General features: G+C 38.5%; 1 protein-coding gene across 1 annotated transcript; it reads left to right on the forward strand.

The window, feature by feature from the left end:
- Positions 1–246: 246 nt before the first annotated feature.
- On the forward strand, positions 247–12758 carry LOC124143615 (barH-like 1 homeobox protein). The gene is made up of 3 exons (XM_046512640.2): positions 247–897; positions 4004–4217; positions 10390–12758. Exons 1-3 carry the CDS (start codon positions 285–287, stop codon positions 10664–10666), a joined length of 1104 nt encoding a protein of 367 aa, XP_046368596.2. The 5' UTR covers positions 247–284; the 3' UTR covers positions 10667–12758.
- Positions 12759–16373: the final 3615 nt, after the last annotated feature.

The raw sequence follows: 16373 nt of genomic DNA on the forward strand, positions 1-16373 counted from the left end.
CGCGACAGGCTATCGCCGCAGACGATATGAAGCTATCATTTTCTCGTAACGTGATGTTCATTTGACTTAATAATTAGTTTCTGTTTCATTGGATGATTCGAAATTCAAGAACTATTTAAAAGTATTTAATTTCAGTCTTGATCCTAGAATTAATTTAATAGGGATTTCTTTACGTCTATCAGTGTGAGAATTGTCAGATTTTACGGACGACTGTTCTACAGTTTTTTTTTTAATTCGTAAAACGGATTCGCCATTTGGATAAGGAGTCTTGACCAGCTGTTACAATGGCGGAAGTGACGGGACGTTCATCCACCCCGTTGTCTGATTCCTCTTTTATGGGAGAACGAAGGGTCCCAGGAAGCCCTGTATCAGACTTAGATTCCGAGGTCGAATCTGTAACCCATCATCCCAACAGAGAAGACCTCAAACCAAAAGCCATGCGTCCAGAGAATGATAAAGGCTACACAAAGGCAGTAAAACAGACTTATGAAGAACACACTCCTGGAGCTGTTTCTGGTGCCATCAGACACTTTCATTCGGATTCTAGTTCTTCCTGTTCATCTGAAGACACTTATCCAGCTAAACCAGTGTTCCCCATCCATCAGTACCCCCACAGCAGAGATCGTTGTGCAAGAGACTCTTCCTCAAATGTGTTTGATGGTCAGTATCTACCTCATTCAGTTCGTGCTGGAGAAACAACAGAGAAGTCATCCACTGTGTCCACGGCTCCATCTTACCAAAGACCTTCGTTCCTAATCACAGACATTCTTGCTGATATTCCTGGAGTGGTCAAGCGTCCGTGTCCAGAAATAACCCGCAGAAAAGATAGTATATCCAGCAGCACCTACCCTCATGAAGACTCGGATGACTCGGATGATGACGGGTCAACATTCAAAGGTTCTTAGCGTTTCTTTAATTATGATATGAATATGTGACATCATATAATCTTTATATTTTTATTTAGCTGCTGAATAAGGCGCGATGTGATTCGCTGGTTCACAGTACGTTTAAACACTAATCAATTCAATGTGATTTATTTCGTTTTAAAGAAATGTGTTAAATGGAGGATATTAGTCTTTTCTTGTCACATAACATGTTAAACTCACAGGACATGCAAAATCGAGATTTGAATTAATGGCGCAGCCACGAGTGAAAATGACAACTTTGCAGGTCACGAGATCGGAAAAAACCAAGTTATTTGACAAGAAAAAGACACATGTTCTAAATATTATGTATTTTGGTGCATGATTTTCATGATCTTACTCAGAAAAAGTGCCTTTAATGTCGTTTGAAAGTAGTTCCGTCACGCAGTGTTATTTCTTTCGAGTGAAGTATTGATTATATATTTGGAGAAAACTATATTATTTTAACACCCCTGAAGACGCGAAAAGGTGGGTTATTAATCATGTATTACACCAGCGGTTTCATTTTTTGATGCAATTGGATTTCGTATGAACTTATATTGATACTCTTTTGACAATATCTACATCAAAATGTTCATGATCGGATATATCATCATAATGTATCAGGAAATATGTTGACGTCTTTCTAGGTTTCTCCTAAGGTATGAATGAAATTAAGCAAATAACAATTACCGGAGAGATCACATTCTGTTTGTGACAGTGTTGAATAGTATATATAGTCGATGTACACTAAGATATTCTTGGATAATGTGTTCAGTAAACAATAATTATTCCAAATGCGATAAATAACATAACTTATTTTTTGCATTTATATAAACAACTGTGTTAAAACTCGGGAAAGGACAATTATCAAAAATACAATTAGCTTGTTCTCACACCCAGGAAACCACGAACATACGCGACATATTAATTTACAAGTGTTTACATTATGCACAAAGTGCACCCTATTCATGCGCCACCCAATTTAAGTCGCCCAATTTAATGTAATTATTAAAAATACTAAAAAAGATATACAGGTAGTATTAACAATGAGCAATGCTATTTACATTTGTCGCTTTTAATTATAACTGCCTTAGATACGTTGTCTTCTCCAGGTGTGACCACGCTAAACGTTTAGAATCAACTGCAGCTAAATCTAATTTGTTTTATTATAAATGTTTTCAGCTTCTCTCTGTGTCAATCAGTCGTCGACTTAATTCTTCTTTAATGACAACATATTTCACATGTCATCCCTGATTTAAAGTTTTAAGGTTTATGAACGCTTCACTTGATGTATAAAACCAAGGATATATTCGATAAAAGTGACAAAAAGCATTTCCATAATCATAGAAAATCTCGTAAGTCCATCGTACGATTCTAAAAGGATGTGCTTACGAAACATGTTGCGAAGAAATATTTGAAAGATAATAAATTTTAAAAGAACATTTCCAGATTATGCTAGGTTAGCTATCTTTACTTTCGCGACATTCTGAAAATTGCATGTTTTCCGCCGTTACGCTTAGCACGATAATGAAAAATCAATGCACATCTGTAAAATACAACAACATCGGGTTAAAAAATAAATGAAGATTTATGACCCGTTAATTTTAATCATTTTCACGAAAATATATGTCCGGAATTATTGCCATGAGCGTAGAAATAAACAAGTAGGGGGGTTGACCGAATATAGCCAGTCCTCGGATCAAAAGGCGTTTTGTTAACTTATAAGTCAAGGAACAGCGGGTTTGTTTTGAAAGTAAATCTATTTTTGTATCAAAATTCCACGCACCCAACTGTGCTCTTAATAACCTTGAGTCCAGTGAACGTACATGTCTCTGAGTTCATTAAGTACGAGTCACAGTGAAGAAACTACTTGCCACCCTCTCAGGAATATCAACCTATTATAAAAGCAGAACAGTCAATATACGTACAAACTGTACCCGAGACTCTCTGCTGTGAATACTACTTGGGAAAGGTCTTTTCAAATGGATATTAAACGATGGCAAAACGAGAACAAACGTTTTACTCATGACCAGGCATATAGACACCATCATTACTGTGTTGTGTTGGTCATTGTGTGGTGTTTCGCTTTGCTCAGAAAGTGTAAAGATCATATACTACAAATCCACATCAAAGAGAGCGCGCGTGTTGTAGATGGTAGATACCAATGCAGTTGGTCTTATAGAAAAACGTGACAGAAGAAATACGTCTTTGCTCCTTTTTGTAAGCGTTTAATCACTTAAGAAAATTGCCGCCTCGATAAATCATTGTGAATCAAGCATCAAAGAAGTCTCTTCCATTTACGTTTCTATATTAATTATTTGTACTTTTAAGAATTTTGGGTTTCCTCACAAACAGCCTCGATGAATAATATGAAAACAAATCTTGAAGGGATAATCTATTTCGCGTTACTTTCAGAAGAATGATAAAGAACGGATCTTTCAAATCTATCTAGTTTCCCGGGATTTACAGAATTCATTTAGACGATTAATATTGATTGATTTATTTTTTATGATCAATGCGATTACTTCTATGGCAAATATTTTGTCATGTTATCATTAAGTTAAGGTTTACATGTATTCTCATTTTCTGTTCATATGTTTTAAGACGTTCACGTCGCATTTTAGTTAATTTTGGCTGAATATAACTCCTGTTATCGGTCACCATGTTCCATGAAGGTTATTGTGCGACATGCGCATTGCATAAAAATTATACACAAAAAGTACTTTTATTCATGAGGTCAAGATAAACACAATAAACACAATAAACTATGCTACAATAAATGTCTGTCCCAAATTGAACTTCATAATACAAATTATTTTCAGCACAATGTTTTGTCATTACTTTTTGGGACGTCAATATTTGACAAACTGTCAATATATTCTCCGAAGATCCTGTCAAAATTATATAGCTTCTCCTAATTTAATATTTTCATTTTACTATTAACGTTATTCATTAGTAGGTAATCGACACGTGGTATTTTTATTTTCATTTTACAGTAAACAGCAGAAAATAAAATATACCACACAAAGTGTACTGCATTCTATTTGATGAAATATTTTTCAACAAAAACTTGGAACAAGATTATTCTCTGGTTTCAGATGACGGAGAAAAAGATGCTAATGGTTCTCCCATAATGCTCTACAAGTCAAAAAAGCCCCGAAAGGCCCGAACAGCATTTACCGAGCACCAACTACGGTGTTTGGAGAAAAGTTTCGACCGCCAGAAATACCTCAGTGTCCAGGATAGAATGGAACTGGCCACGAAACTCGGACTCACTGACACACAGGTCAAGACATGGTACCAGAACCGAAGGTGAGCTAAACTCTTGTAGCTGTAGATTAGTGTTATTATTATGTTTATTATTATAATTCACTCCTTAAAAAAAATAAAAAATGCACAGACAGGATTATTATTATTATTATTATTATTATTATTATTATTATTAGTGGTGATCCTGGCACATACATTATCATTATTATTATGATGATGATGATGATGATGATGATTATTATAAGTAGTTGTAGTAGTTGGCATTGGCAGGAGATATGAATTTGTCATACTTAGTTGATTCTTCGGTTATACGCTTTATGAAATTGTTGAATTCCTCCATAGAGCGCATGAATTTAAATGTAATCCTTTGCATTCTTGGTTACCATGATTGTCAACCCTCCTTTGGGGGCCGACATTGATTGATTTTAACCCCCCCCCCCCCCCCCCCCCCCCCCCCCATTGTTTCACTATAAGATATCGTGATGTTTTCTTCTTAGATATGTAACGAGCCGCCTTATAAGTTTGATAAACCACCTCTCGGGTTGACTTTAGAACATAAACACTGACCTACGGCCCTCTCGGCATGCTCCCTCCTGTCAGGGTTTACAATCTCACGTTATACCAAGAAGTGGTTTCTCCTTCACACCCACGTGTCTTGCCCAGTCTCGATTACTAAGTATTTTACAGGTCCTGTCTGAAGACTAGCCTATCGTCTTCTTACATATGCAATTGTAATCCAAACACTTATTATGGGATCAAGTACATAAGTATGGCTCAAATATAAAAGGCCGAGTTTTCGAACAAGTCGGTGACCCAAGAGGAATTGTTCACAATATGCTTGTCTTTTATCTCCTGAGAAATTATGGGTCAAAAACTTGTTCATGTTCAAATATTAGAAACAAACATCCTAATAATATTTAATACCATCATTTAGCTTTACATAAACCTTACGTATTGTTAAAGTCATAAACATGGAAATAAACGCGACAAAACCCTTACAAGTGTTGACATGATTAAAGTCCAATTATCATTCATATGGACACATCTGATAACTTCCATAACAATTTCTAAGAAATTAGTTCATTTCCTGAATCATACATATTCCATGGATTAAAAAGGACATTGTCCCACCTTGTCCTGTGCTGGTGTAGTTTGAACATATTTGTTACCCAAAGTGATTCAGATTGGGAACGAGTGAAACAAATTGGAAGAGGCCTTCTACTACATACATTTCATTTCACTGTGATGGAGAGAGAGTTTATTGCAGAAAGGGGCCACCGGCCCATTATACAATACATATTTCATTTATTTTTTCAATTGAGCGCCATACAATATTATACTTTGCACAATCTAAGTGTCAATTAATTAATATTGAGTTGTTTACATCTTTTTTTAATTGACAGGAAAATATATTTCGCTAAGACATTTACAGTGTAAGCATTTTGTGATGACAGTAGTTGTTGGAATTTAAAAAGAGTTGGGTTTTGTACATAGTATTTCGGTTATATACTTCTTATATCATTATAGAATGGACATATCATACAAAAATGGTATTCAGTTGCGACACAAGGCACGATACACAATGGACAGAATCTTTCATTCGCACTTATACCAAGTGTACGTCCGTATTCAATCATAAGTTTATGGTTTGAACATCTAAATTTAATCAAAGCATTTCTATAAGGATGTACAATGACAAGTGATGTGATGTGTGAATAATATGGTGCAGAATAAATTACAGTGCATAGAAATAATTTACAAGTAATGAGAATAACACACACACATACATACGCACACACGTACATATATACAGTATTACACACAAACGAATATACCTACACACACGCGCGCGCGCGCATACATATACACGCGTATGCATGTATACATGAGACAAAAAGAATCCAAAAAGTAATGATGATAATATATTTAGTTACAAATATGCTAGAGAGCACTCACAAAGATATTTATGTGTTACTGATGAATTTAAATATGTGAAGAAGAAAAATACATTTGATCATATTCAAGATTTCGGAGAACGCCATTTGACATCAGCTCGATAACAAAGAAAGGTTTGCCCCGTTTATTTTCATTGCGAATGAAAATACCCTTTTCAGTTTCTGAATCCGCAGAATTAGCGTTGTATTTTAGCATACTGTCCATCAGGTGTGGTAATATATTCGTCGACTAGACTTTTGACAAAGAGCATGTCGTTGTCTCCAAACAATTGTCGTAACATGTTCAAATTCTTATTTATACGTGTGCCATTCAGACACCAAGGACTTATTCGAACCGTGCCGTTAGACTTTTAACCTTTAGCCCTTGGCTCTCTGAAAATAGGAACAGCGAAACTTGAAGAGATAAAAAACTTGCATCACACCTGAGAGACTGGTGTAAGATCCCTTCCTATTGTGTCGAGCTGTGCGGACGACGTTATTCACTGCGGTATATTTATGTAAGATTGTTTCAATTAATGGATAGAAATTCCAACAAACCCGCTCGGAGAAAAGGGACCTCATGGTTGAAAAATCACATTTTGACTTTTCATTATATTCTAAAACTACAGTACCTTCTGCGCACATAATACCATTCACAAACTTCAATACTTATCTATTATAGAGATACATGCCATCAACCATTTTGACTCATTTTCCGACTGATAACTGTTGATGCAATAATTACAGTTTTTGAACATAGTGTATGATGGATTGAAAGTAGAAATGTGTGCTGAAAGGTTTTGAAATAATGTGTTTATTACATTAGGAACTAACGAGAGAAATTAATATACAGTCCGCACACATGGCGATCTTCACTGAAGCAAGTTGACGTCAAACGTCTTTAAAGCGTCACAGCACAATTGTATCCTAGCACCCATAAGGCCCCTTTTGCCCTGGTGGGTCACATTTGTTATTCGAAATCGTTATGGTAGTGTCGGCATCACGGCCATTTCTGTAACTTTTCGTTGATGTAAAATAGACATATGCATAAACATATTAAGTAGCACAAATAATGTAACTTTTTTAAGAGTACACATGTTCACATATTTATTGTTGTGAAAAACGTACATGTTACAAGAACTTATGTAAACATACAGAAAAATATGATATACATTAACTCCATTTACTAATTCAATATACGGGAAATTGAGGTGGACATATCTTCACCCTGTACTTTTGTCTCACAAAACCCGAAGTAGTATATTACAATATACAAATGACCTTACATACTAATATATCAAATATCGACTTACTATCCACTAACAAGATTGCTTTATTACATTAATTCATATGGAGTGATTTCCGTTAAGCGGCTCTGAGTGCCTGAATGTCACATCACCTTTGTTCAGTCATCAATACTGCTTTCATTGTTTCCATGCCGAATTTGATCGCTACCATTTCACTGGACTTTCCCATTTATGAGCAATATGTCCTATTTCCATATTTATTGCATATTATCGTGTTTTTATATGCAACTAACTTGACATTATTGTTGGGAAAATTGACATATTTCATTATGAAATGAAACAACTTGTATTCAGGACAATGCTACAAGGACCCATTGTCGTGCTTACACTATTCTATTGAATACCATTAAAAGTTTGAAGTATTTGTACGGAATACAGTAGCTTCATTTCATTGGTTGACTCTAGTTATGCGCAGTTGATTGCACGCATTGGCAGCTAAATGGATTGCTATATACTGTGGTTGTATGGAATTGCACAGATGTCGAGTTATTTTGCTATTATAATTGACAATCATACAATCATTATGCCTATGGGTTCTGTGGTTGGGTGGTTGCTATCACAAGTAGTCTATTCAGTATAATTCAGTATAATTCAGTATAATTCAGTATAATTTCCACAATCATTTGTACTTCTGTAAGGAGAAGGATCACGAAATGAAATCTCATTATTTTGTTAATTATATAAATAGAGTTACATTTTTATTTATGTTCGATCAAGTATGTTGCGTAAAAGGAAATTTATACCGATGACTGCACACAGGAAATGTGGAAATGGCAGGATTGTAATAAGTACATATTTGTTGTTTCTTGAAAAGAAAATAGTCATGTTTTAAGTAGAAGAAATCAGCAAGTCTCTAAATAGAAATCGTCAACGAATGGGAACAAACAGTCTCGCTCATCCAACGAAACAGATTCCATTTGGTGTTAAAAGTAATATGGCGGTGAAAATTATATGAATGAATCTCTGAAAAACAGTGATGACACCAGGTGTTAGCAAAAAAAAGGTGAGCTTTTCTTGCCGTACCGGTAGAACCCGCCATTCACAAAACTTGCTTAAAAAAGTATGTGTTTCTTGCCTTACGCCATACAGATGTACCCCTGCCATGCGGAGGTAGGCCTGTAAACAAACCAGTCAATCAAGTGATGGGTCAGAAATCCATTCGCATGATTAGTTGCTGTGCCCGATTTGTTTCTTCATTAAAAACATGTGAAGGCGTTGTTTGCTTTTGTATTTACCGCCCGCAGTTACAGTTGATAGATCTGCACTAGCTAACACAACAGATCGTGCGATAATCTTCCACAGATTGACTTATCAGATTGAAATTTTGTATTCGCCCCCGGTCAAATTGTTTGATCTATCGTACTTGACGTTTGATAAGATTTTTGGAAAAAATGTACCTTCAGATGACTTTGCGATATTTCAAAACATAATGGATGTTACTGAGTCAGGGCCATCACCTTCTCCTTAATTTTCTTATTCTTCTGCGTTCGACGATGAAGAGGATGAAGATGGGGATGATGTTGGTGGTGATGCAAGATACTTATGGAAGTTCCTGACTCTATACTCATGAACGCAGGGCTAACTTGGTATTGGCAGCCTAGGTTCAGTCTTTGGGGGCGGTGGGGAAGCCTAGCGGTTATAGTGATTGAAGACCCGGGTTCAATGTGTGAAGCCCATGTCTGGTGTCCTTGACTTGACATAACTGACAGGGTCGTACACACATTCTCACTCATTCACTCTCACACCTATTGTACAGCTACATGGACAGCCTACATGGACAACTAACTGTTGCGCCTAAGGCGATTGCATCCAGGATGTGAATGACCTTATATGACTCATATATGAACTGCGAAATGATATATGTATGTCATGTCTGACAGACGCGTGAACTGCGCAATGATATCTGTATGTCATGTCTGACTCACGCGTGAACTGCGCAATGATATCTGTATGTCATGTCTGACTCATTTGTAAACTGCGCAATGATATCTGTATGTCATGTCTGACTCATGTGTAAACTGCGCAATGATATATGTATGTCATGTCTGACAGACGCGTGAACTGCGTAATGATATCTGTATGTCATGTCCGGCTCACGTGTGAAATACGCAGTGATATCTATATATCATATCTGACTCATTTGTAAACTGCGCAATGATATCTGTATGTCATGTCTGACTCACGTGTAAACTGCGCAATGATATCTATATATCATATCTGACTCATGTGTGAACTGCGCAATGATATCTGTCTGTCATGTCTGGCTCACGTGTGAAATGCGCAGTGATATCTGTATATCATGTCTGACACACGTGTGAACTGCGCAATGATATCTGTATGTCATGTCTGACTCACGTGTGAAATGCGCAGTGATATCTATATATCATATCCGACTTATGTGTGAACTGCGCAATGATATCTGTCTGTCATGGATTGAATATGAAGCATACCAAGAAGCACACATGCTTCATTGTCATTATCTGTTTTTGAGTCTGTTGTTCAATCCTCTTCGTCTGATGATGATGATGATTATATTTTTCGGAGCGTGTGGCTGATGTAGAGCGCCTGCCCGGTGTGAGGAAGGGCGGTTGCTCGATCCCCGGCCGAGTCATAACAAAATCCGTTGATAGATGATACTTGTTGTTACCCTGTCTGGCGCTCGGCATTAAGGGGTTAAAGCAAGGACTGGTCGGCTCGGAGTCAGTATACTGTGTCTGAGTGGGGTATTCATGTTAACCTGCAGCATGGTATCTCAGTGGGCTAGCACTATATAACCGACATTAGTCCTGACCAGTACACGTTAACGCACGAACGCAGTCACCCACCCGCATGCACGCACACACGAGCGTCGCTACATGAGTGCAATAATCGACATTAAACTCCATTTCACCTCCCCTCGAGATGATTCGCAGGACAATTCCAAATGATTCAATGATATCATTTGTCAGTTCATTGTTCTTTAATCTGTTTCAGAACAAAATGGAAGCGACAGACAGCTGTTGGAATAGAACTACTAGCAGAGGCTACCAACTACGCTGCAGTTCAACGCATCATACAGACCAACCCCTACTGGTCTCAACTCTACCCCCAGGCTGCTAGCGTCGTGTCCAGTCTCGAGTCTGCCTACCTCCGCCATAACATGGGGGTGCTGGGAACGCCACGCCCACCCCTCAGCGGGCTCTACCTGCCATCAGTAGGACACCCTCTGGGACATCTTCCATCTTCTACCACACTGGAGAAACCCAACTAGTTGACAGGGTAGAACAGATGGAAAATGCTACTGCTCCACAAGGTGCACATGCTCAACATTACAAGTCAATGTACAGTGGTATGGTTATCAGTGCATTGTGGTGCAATTAATTATTCACTGCCATTAGATTGACAAAGTGTGACGTCAAACATGGGGAATGACGTTCCTGACGGCTGATGTATCCCCTCCATAGGGATGTATACAAGAATGCACGGCAGTGATCAGAACAATGACGCTGAACCGGTAACACTGTTCTGAAAGAGTTCTAAAGATTAAGTTGTTCTGCATTTATTGACCAGATTGCATTGTGCTCCAGCGGTTGACCAGATAACACTGTTCTGCAATGATTGACCAGATAACACTGTTCTGCAATGGTTCTGAAGAATAAGTTGTTCTGCATTTAATGACCAGATTGCATTGTGCTCCGGCGGTTGGCTAGATTGCATTTATCTGCAATGATTGACCAGATTGCATAGTTCTGCAATGGTTCTGAAGAATAAGCTGTTCTGCATTTAATGACCAGATTGCATTGTGCTCCAGCGGTGACCAGATTGCATTGTGCTCCAGCGGTGACCAGATTGCATTGTGCTCCAGCGGTGATCAGATTGCATTGTGCTCCAGCGGTGACCAGATTGCATTGTGCTCCAGCGGTGACCAGATTGCATTGTGCTGCAGCGGTTGGCTAGATTGCATTGTGCTCCAGCGGTGACCAGATTGCATTGTGCTCCAGCGGTGACCAGATTGCATTGTGCTCCAGCGGTTGGCTAGATTGCATTTATCTGCAATGATTGACCAGATAACACTGTTCGGCAATGATTGACCAGATAACATTGTTCTGCGATGATTGAACAAGTGTTCATTATTCCTCAGCTGTTGACGACATAACATTGTGTTGTTAATGTGGACTAGACAACATTGTTCTGTATTGAGTACTAGACGACACGCGTTGAAATCAACACGTCTGTTATAATACATTCTTTGTGTGTGTGATGGAGTCATATTTGGTGTCTCTCGTTTAATATGTACAAGAAACGGTATGGTGATGGTGATGGTTGACACAGTGTTATTGGGATCCGTTATAAAGTCAAGTTTTACTTCCAATATCTTCGCATTTCTTCAACTAAATGTTATATGATTAAAGGGAAACTTAAGTTGACACAATCAGCTAGAGCTCTCTCACATTAATAACACTTTGTTTAAATATATAGGTAATAATATTTGGGTGTGTCTTGTATTTTTTATACGGTGGCCTAAAACAACAACCCAAACGGAGCAGTTAGCTTCACGCTAAAAATACAGTTCTTTCTAAAAGGATTTTCATTTCTCCTTTTTAATTGAATGAAGTTACTTAAGGTAATATCTGATCCGTAGTGGGGTAATGGGATGTGTTAGGGTTCGGGGTCAGAGGATAAGGGTGGTAATCTCATTCGTCGTCTAATTGTATCCTGCCACAAAACCTAATTCCTTTTCAATCTCATTAGAGAAATATGTAACGCAACAATCCAAACAAACAATATGTTTATATCTATTCTCCTCGTGTGAAAGAGTTTCTTCTGTCTCACGCTACAGTAACCACAATGTCTGTCAATACATTTTCAGACCAATTATACGTAGCAAATAATATACCCTGTGTAGGAAAGTGTCCCCCCAAGGCCCATTGCCCTCTTAGCGGAAAACACCAACCCAGCTTTAAGAGACGGATCTCATTTACCTGAACAGTATTTACCTCTGACGTGGTTGCAGATTGCCACGGCTCTATATGGTTAAAGAGGAGAATATTACATGGATATGAATTATCCTTTGTACTGACTATACACACACTGGTATATGACACTGGTAATGTTTGAGGTCATATCGTGAAGAAAACACCATGGCGCAAAGAAAGCAATGGGTTTAAGTACATTGTACGAAGTGTGTTAGCATTGGAAAGGCATGTCACTCAAAGCCAGCTAAATTATTTTTCCTCATTAAATACCATATTGAGTGACTGTTGACACATTGGCGACTGAATACACACATATTCACAGACATTTACCCAAATGATAATTATTTATTTGTCCTGTATTGGAGGAAATAGTTATAAAATATATAATAAAACAGTTTGCAGTTTCCTTCCCGTCTGTTTGTGATTTATGTCGGTGATGTTTACCGAGACTTTGATGTTGTTCGGTCAGTGTTGTGTTTGTTTGTTGGTACGCCACACTCAGCAATATTCCAGCTATATCACGGCGTCATCGCCCCTGATTATCTGATCCATTTAGTTGACTCGTACGACCAGCAAAGGTTGTTGGGGTACTATTCTTTCCCAGAATACCCGGAATATGTTCCAGTCTCTTTTCAGTTGAAAACTTGACCTGCCTTTACATATGTTTGTGACGGGTGCCACGCATGGGACAGTTTGTGCGCACCTTTTTAATAGTGGTCATAAACATATGTACAGGATATAGTCGCATTGACAATTGACTTTTCTTACGAATATGGACATGATTTTGTTGCTTATTCAGTTATATGACGTCAGTTTAATAGGGAAGCACATTACGAAGTTACCAAGATGAAAGGTATGTAAACTGTACCACTTTGGGAACAGTGTTGAGAAATAGAGACGAGTGTCTCAGACGAGTGTCCCAGACGAGTGTCCCAGACGAGCGTCTCAGACGAGTGTCCCAGACAAGTGTCCCAGACGAGTGTCCCAGACGAGAGTCCCAGACGAGAGTCCCAGACGAGAGTCCCAGACGAGTGTCTCAGACGAGTGTCCCAGACGAATGTCCCAGACGAGCGTCCCAGACGAGTATCTCAGACGAGTGTCCCAGACGAGTGTCTCAGACGAGTGTCCCAGACCAGAGTCCCAGACGAGTTTACTCAAACATATCACGGTAACCGGTGACGTCACAGTGATGCAATTTCATTGTACTGATATCGTCTGGGAGATATCACTTGACCTCACACAAGCGATATCTCCTGTGGAGGCCAGAGTCGGTGGATGGTACCCCAAGTATGATAGCGGATCTGGTATTGCAATCATGCACGGCTATGGGTGGAACCATGCACAGCACACCGCGAGGACTTTGACCACTGAGTTAGTTCGGCCGAAGGGGGACTTCCAAATACGTTTATACAAAGTGAGTGAATATGGTTTTACGCCATTTTTAGCAATATTCCTGCAATATCACAGCGGGGGACACCAGAAATGGGTTTCACACATCGTACCCATGTCGGGAATCGAACCCGGGTTTTCCGCGTGACGAGCGAACGCTTTAACCACTAGACTACCCGACCGCCCCTTTATACAAAGTATAATGTAATAATTACATGCATAAATGACAGATAGGAATATACAGGTGTACAATCCTATCGGGGCCCAGGTACCCACCAACAACATATCTGTATGCGCGCACATATACATCCCAATAACAGGGCAAATCCTGACACAAACACTTAATAGAATTCACCTCAACATACATGCTCACATTTTCCCAGTTTGGGGCATAAACTTATAATACTGCATCGGGCCGTAGAAAAAAATATATTGTTGTAAGGTGAGTTTCTTAAAAAAACACATTCAGGCTAATAGTTTAGCTATAGCTGAAAAAGATATCTATTCTTGATATATACAAAATCCTAGGCCCCTAACATGCATAAGTACAAACACATATGCACAGCTACTCACCTCGAGAATAACACACAATGGCAATATATGTAAACACATATACCATAACACATACACACAATCAGGGCGGTCGGGTAGCCTAGTGGTTAAAGTGTTCGCTCGTCACGCCGAAGATACGGGTTCGATTCCCCACATGGGTACAAAGTGTGAACCCATTTCTGGAAAATTCCTAAAAGCGGCGTAAAACTCGACTCACTCACTCGAATATACACATATTCAAATATACAGGTATTCCTACATTCATACAGTGATATGATATGTATAACATACAACAGACAGAGATTCTGTTCGGAGATGTATTGATGTTTCAAATGTATGGAAACCGAAAGGTTTTTCTTAATATGTTTTAAAGACAATTTTCAGCAGATCTGGCATAGCGAACTTCTTGCAAGTTCACAAATGACATTTTATACCTTCTTTAAAACTTGTGTTAAATATGAACCTTATTTGTCATTCTTAAATTCGCAAAATATGAAAACAACCCTCTCGAGATTCAGACTGAGTTGTCATACTTTGGAAATTGAACGTCATTATAAAATTCAAAGAAATATAAGAAAATGCAAACTTTGTAAATTAGACTGTTGAAACCGAGTACCACTTCCTGCTTATTTGTCGAACTTATGTCAAGTTACGGCAGCTATATCTCATAGCAAAGATCTATTGTCATCCTAACGTTCATAAATTTAATATGCTTCTGTCATCACCAGATACATATATTATTACAAATCTAGCCAAATATCTATATTATGCAAATGAAGTAATAAATGCGAAACTGAATTTTTGAAACCTGTCTGTACTCAACTTTTGTACGCAAAGGCGTGTATCCTATATGTATTGGAGATAAAATGATGATGAACAGACAGACAGACAGACAGACAGACAGACAGACCATATAGTTAGCAGCATGCCATCTGCCCATAACACATTAATGTATGGTAAATCACGCGTGCTGGAGTAAGTATAAACCAATTTCATTTATGCAGAAATGGATATTTAGGTGTTTCTTAATATGTAGGCTTTTGCTAAGGACACGCCCATATCATGAAGAACAAGGTTATCACTGACTGCATTACCTGTGTGTATTTCATAAGGGGTGGATATTCTGTGTAACACGGCGAGAGGTTTTGTTTTGTTTGTTTGTTGTTTAACGCCGCACTCAGCAATATGCTAGCAATATGACGACGGTATGTAAATAAGCGTATCTGGACTAGACAATCCAATGATTGACTCTGTCAGCATTGGGATACGATGACATGCATCAACAAAGACAGCGAGACTGACCACCCGATCCCGTTAGTCGCCTCTTACGACAAGAATAGTCGCCTTTTTACAGCAAGCATGGGTTCCTGTGGACCTATTCTACTCCGGATCTTCACGGGTCCATTACATTTATACACTTTGTCAGTTTCATAGCATGATAAATAAACAAATTCTTTACGTACATTAACATTACCGCTCTTTGAAAATATTTAGCCTTAAACGATAACAGCGAACATTCTTTTCAGTAGCAAACATACCTAGCATAAATATCTAATGCGTCCGCAATAAACCAAGGGCTACCTGTGCTGGTTTAACGAGAAATTGCGAATTACTTGCGCCATTGAGCAATAACGCGTAAAGCGCGATAGATATCGCATTAATGTCGCCTCCATATATAAATGCATTCCGAAGAGAGAGACCTTTTTATTAATCCTATGCCGGCGTTGACAGGTAAGTTTCATCATCGTACAATTAGTTAGTTAGTTACGTTGTTTGTTTGTTGTTTAACGCCGCACCCAGCAATTTTTTCCGCTACATGACGGCGGTCTGTAAATAATCCAGTCTGGACCAGACAATCCAGTGAATAATGTCATGAGCATCGATCCATGCAATTGGGATACGATGACATGCATTAACCAAGTCAGCGTTCCTGACCATCCGATCCCGTTATTCGCCTCTTACGCCAAGCATAGTCGCCCTTATGGCAAGCATGGGTTGCTGAAGACCTATTCTACCCCAGATCTTCACGGGTACAGTTTAGTTTAAGCAATCATTATTTCT

This window comes from Haliotis rufescens, unplaced genomic scaffold (assembly GCF_023055435.1).
Source record: "Haliotis rufescens isolate VD_foot unplaced genomic scaffold, xgHalRufe1.0.p SCAF_8, whole genome shotgun sequence".
Classification (NCBI taxonomy): Eukaryota; Metazoa; Mollusca; class Gastropoda; order Lepetellida; family Haliotidae; genus Haliotis; species Haliotis rufescens.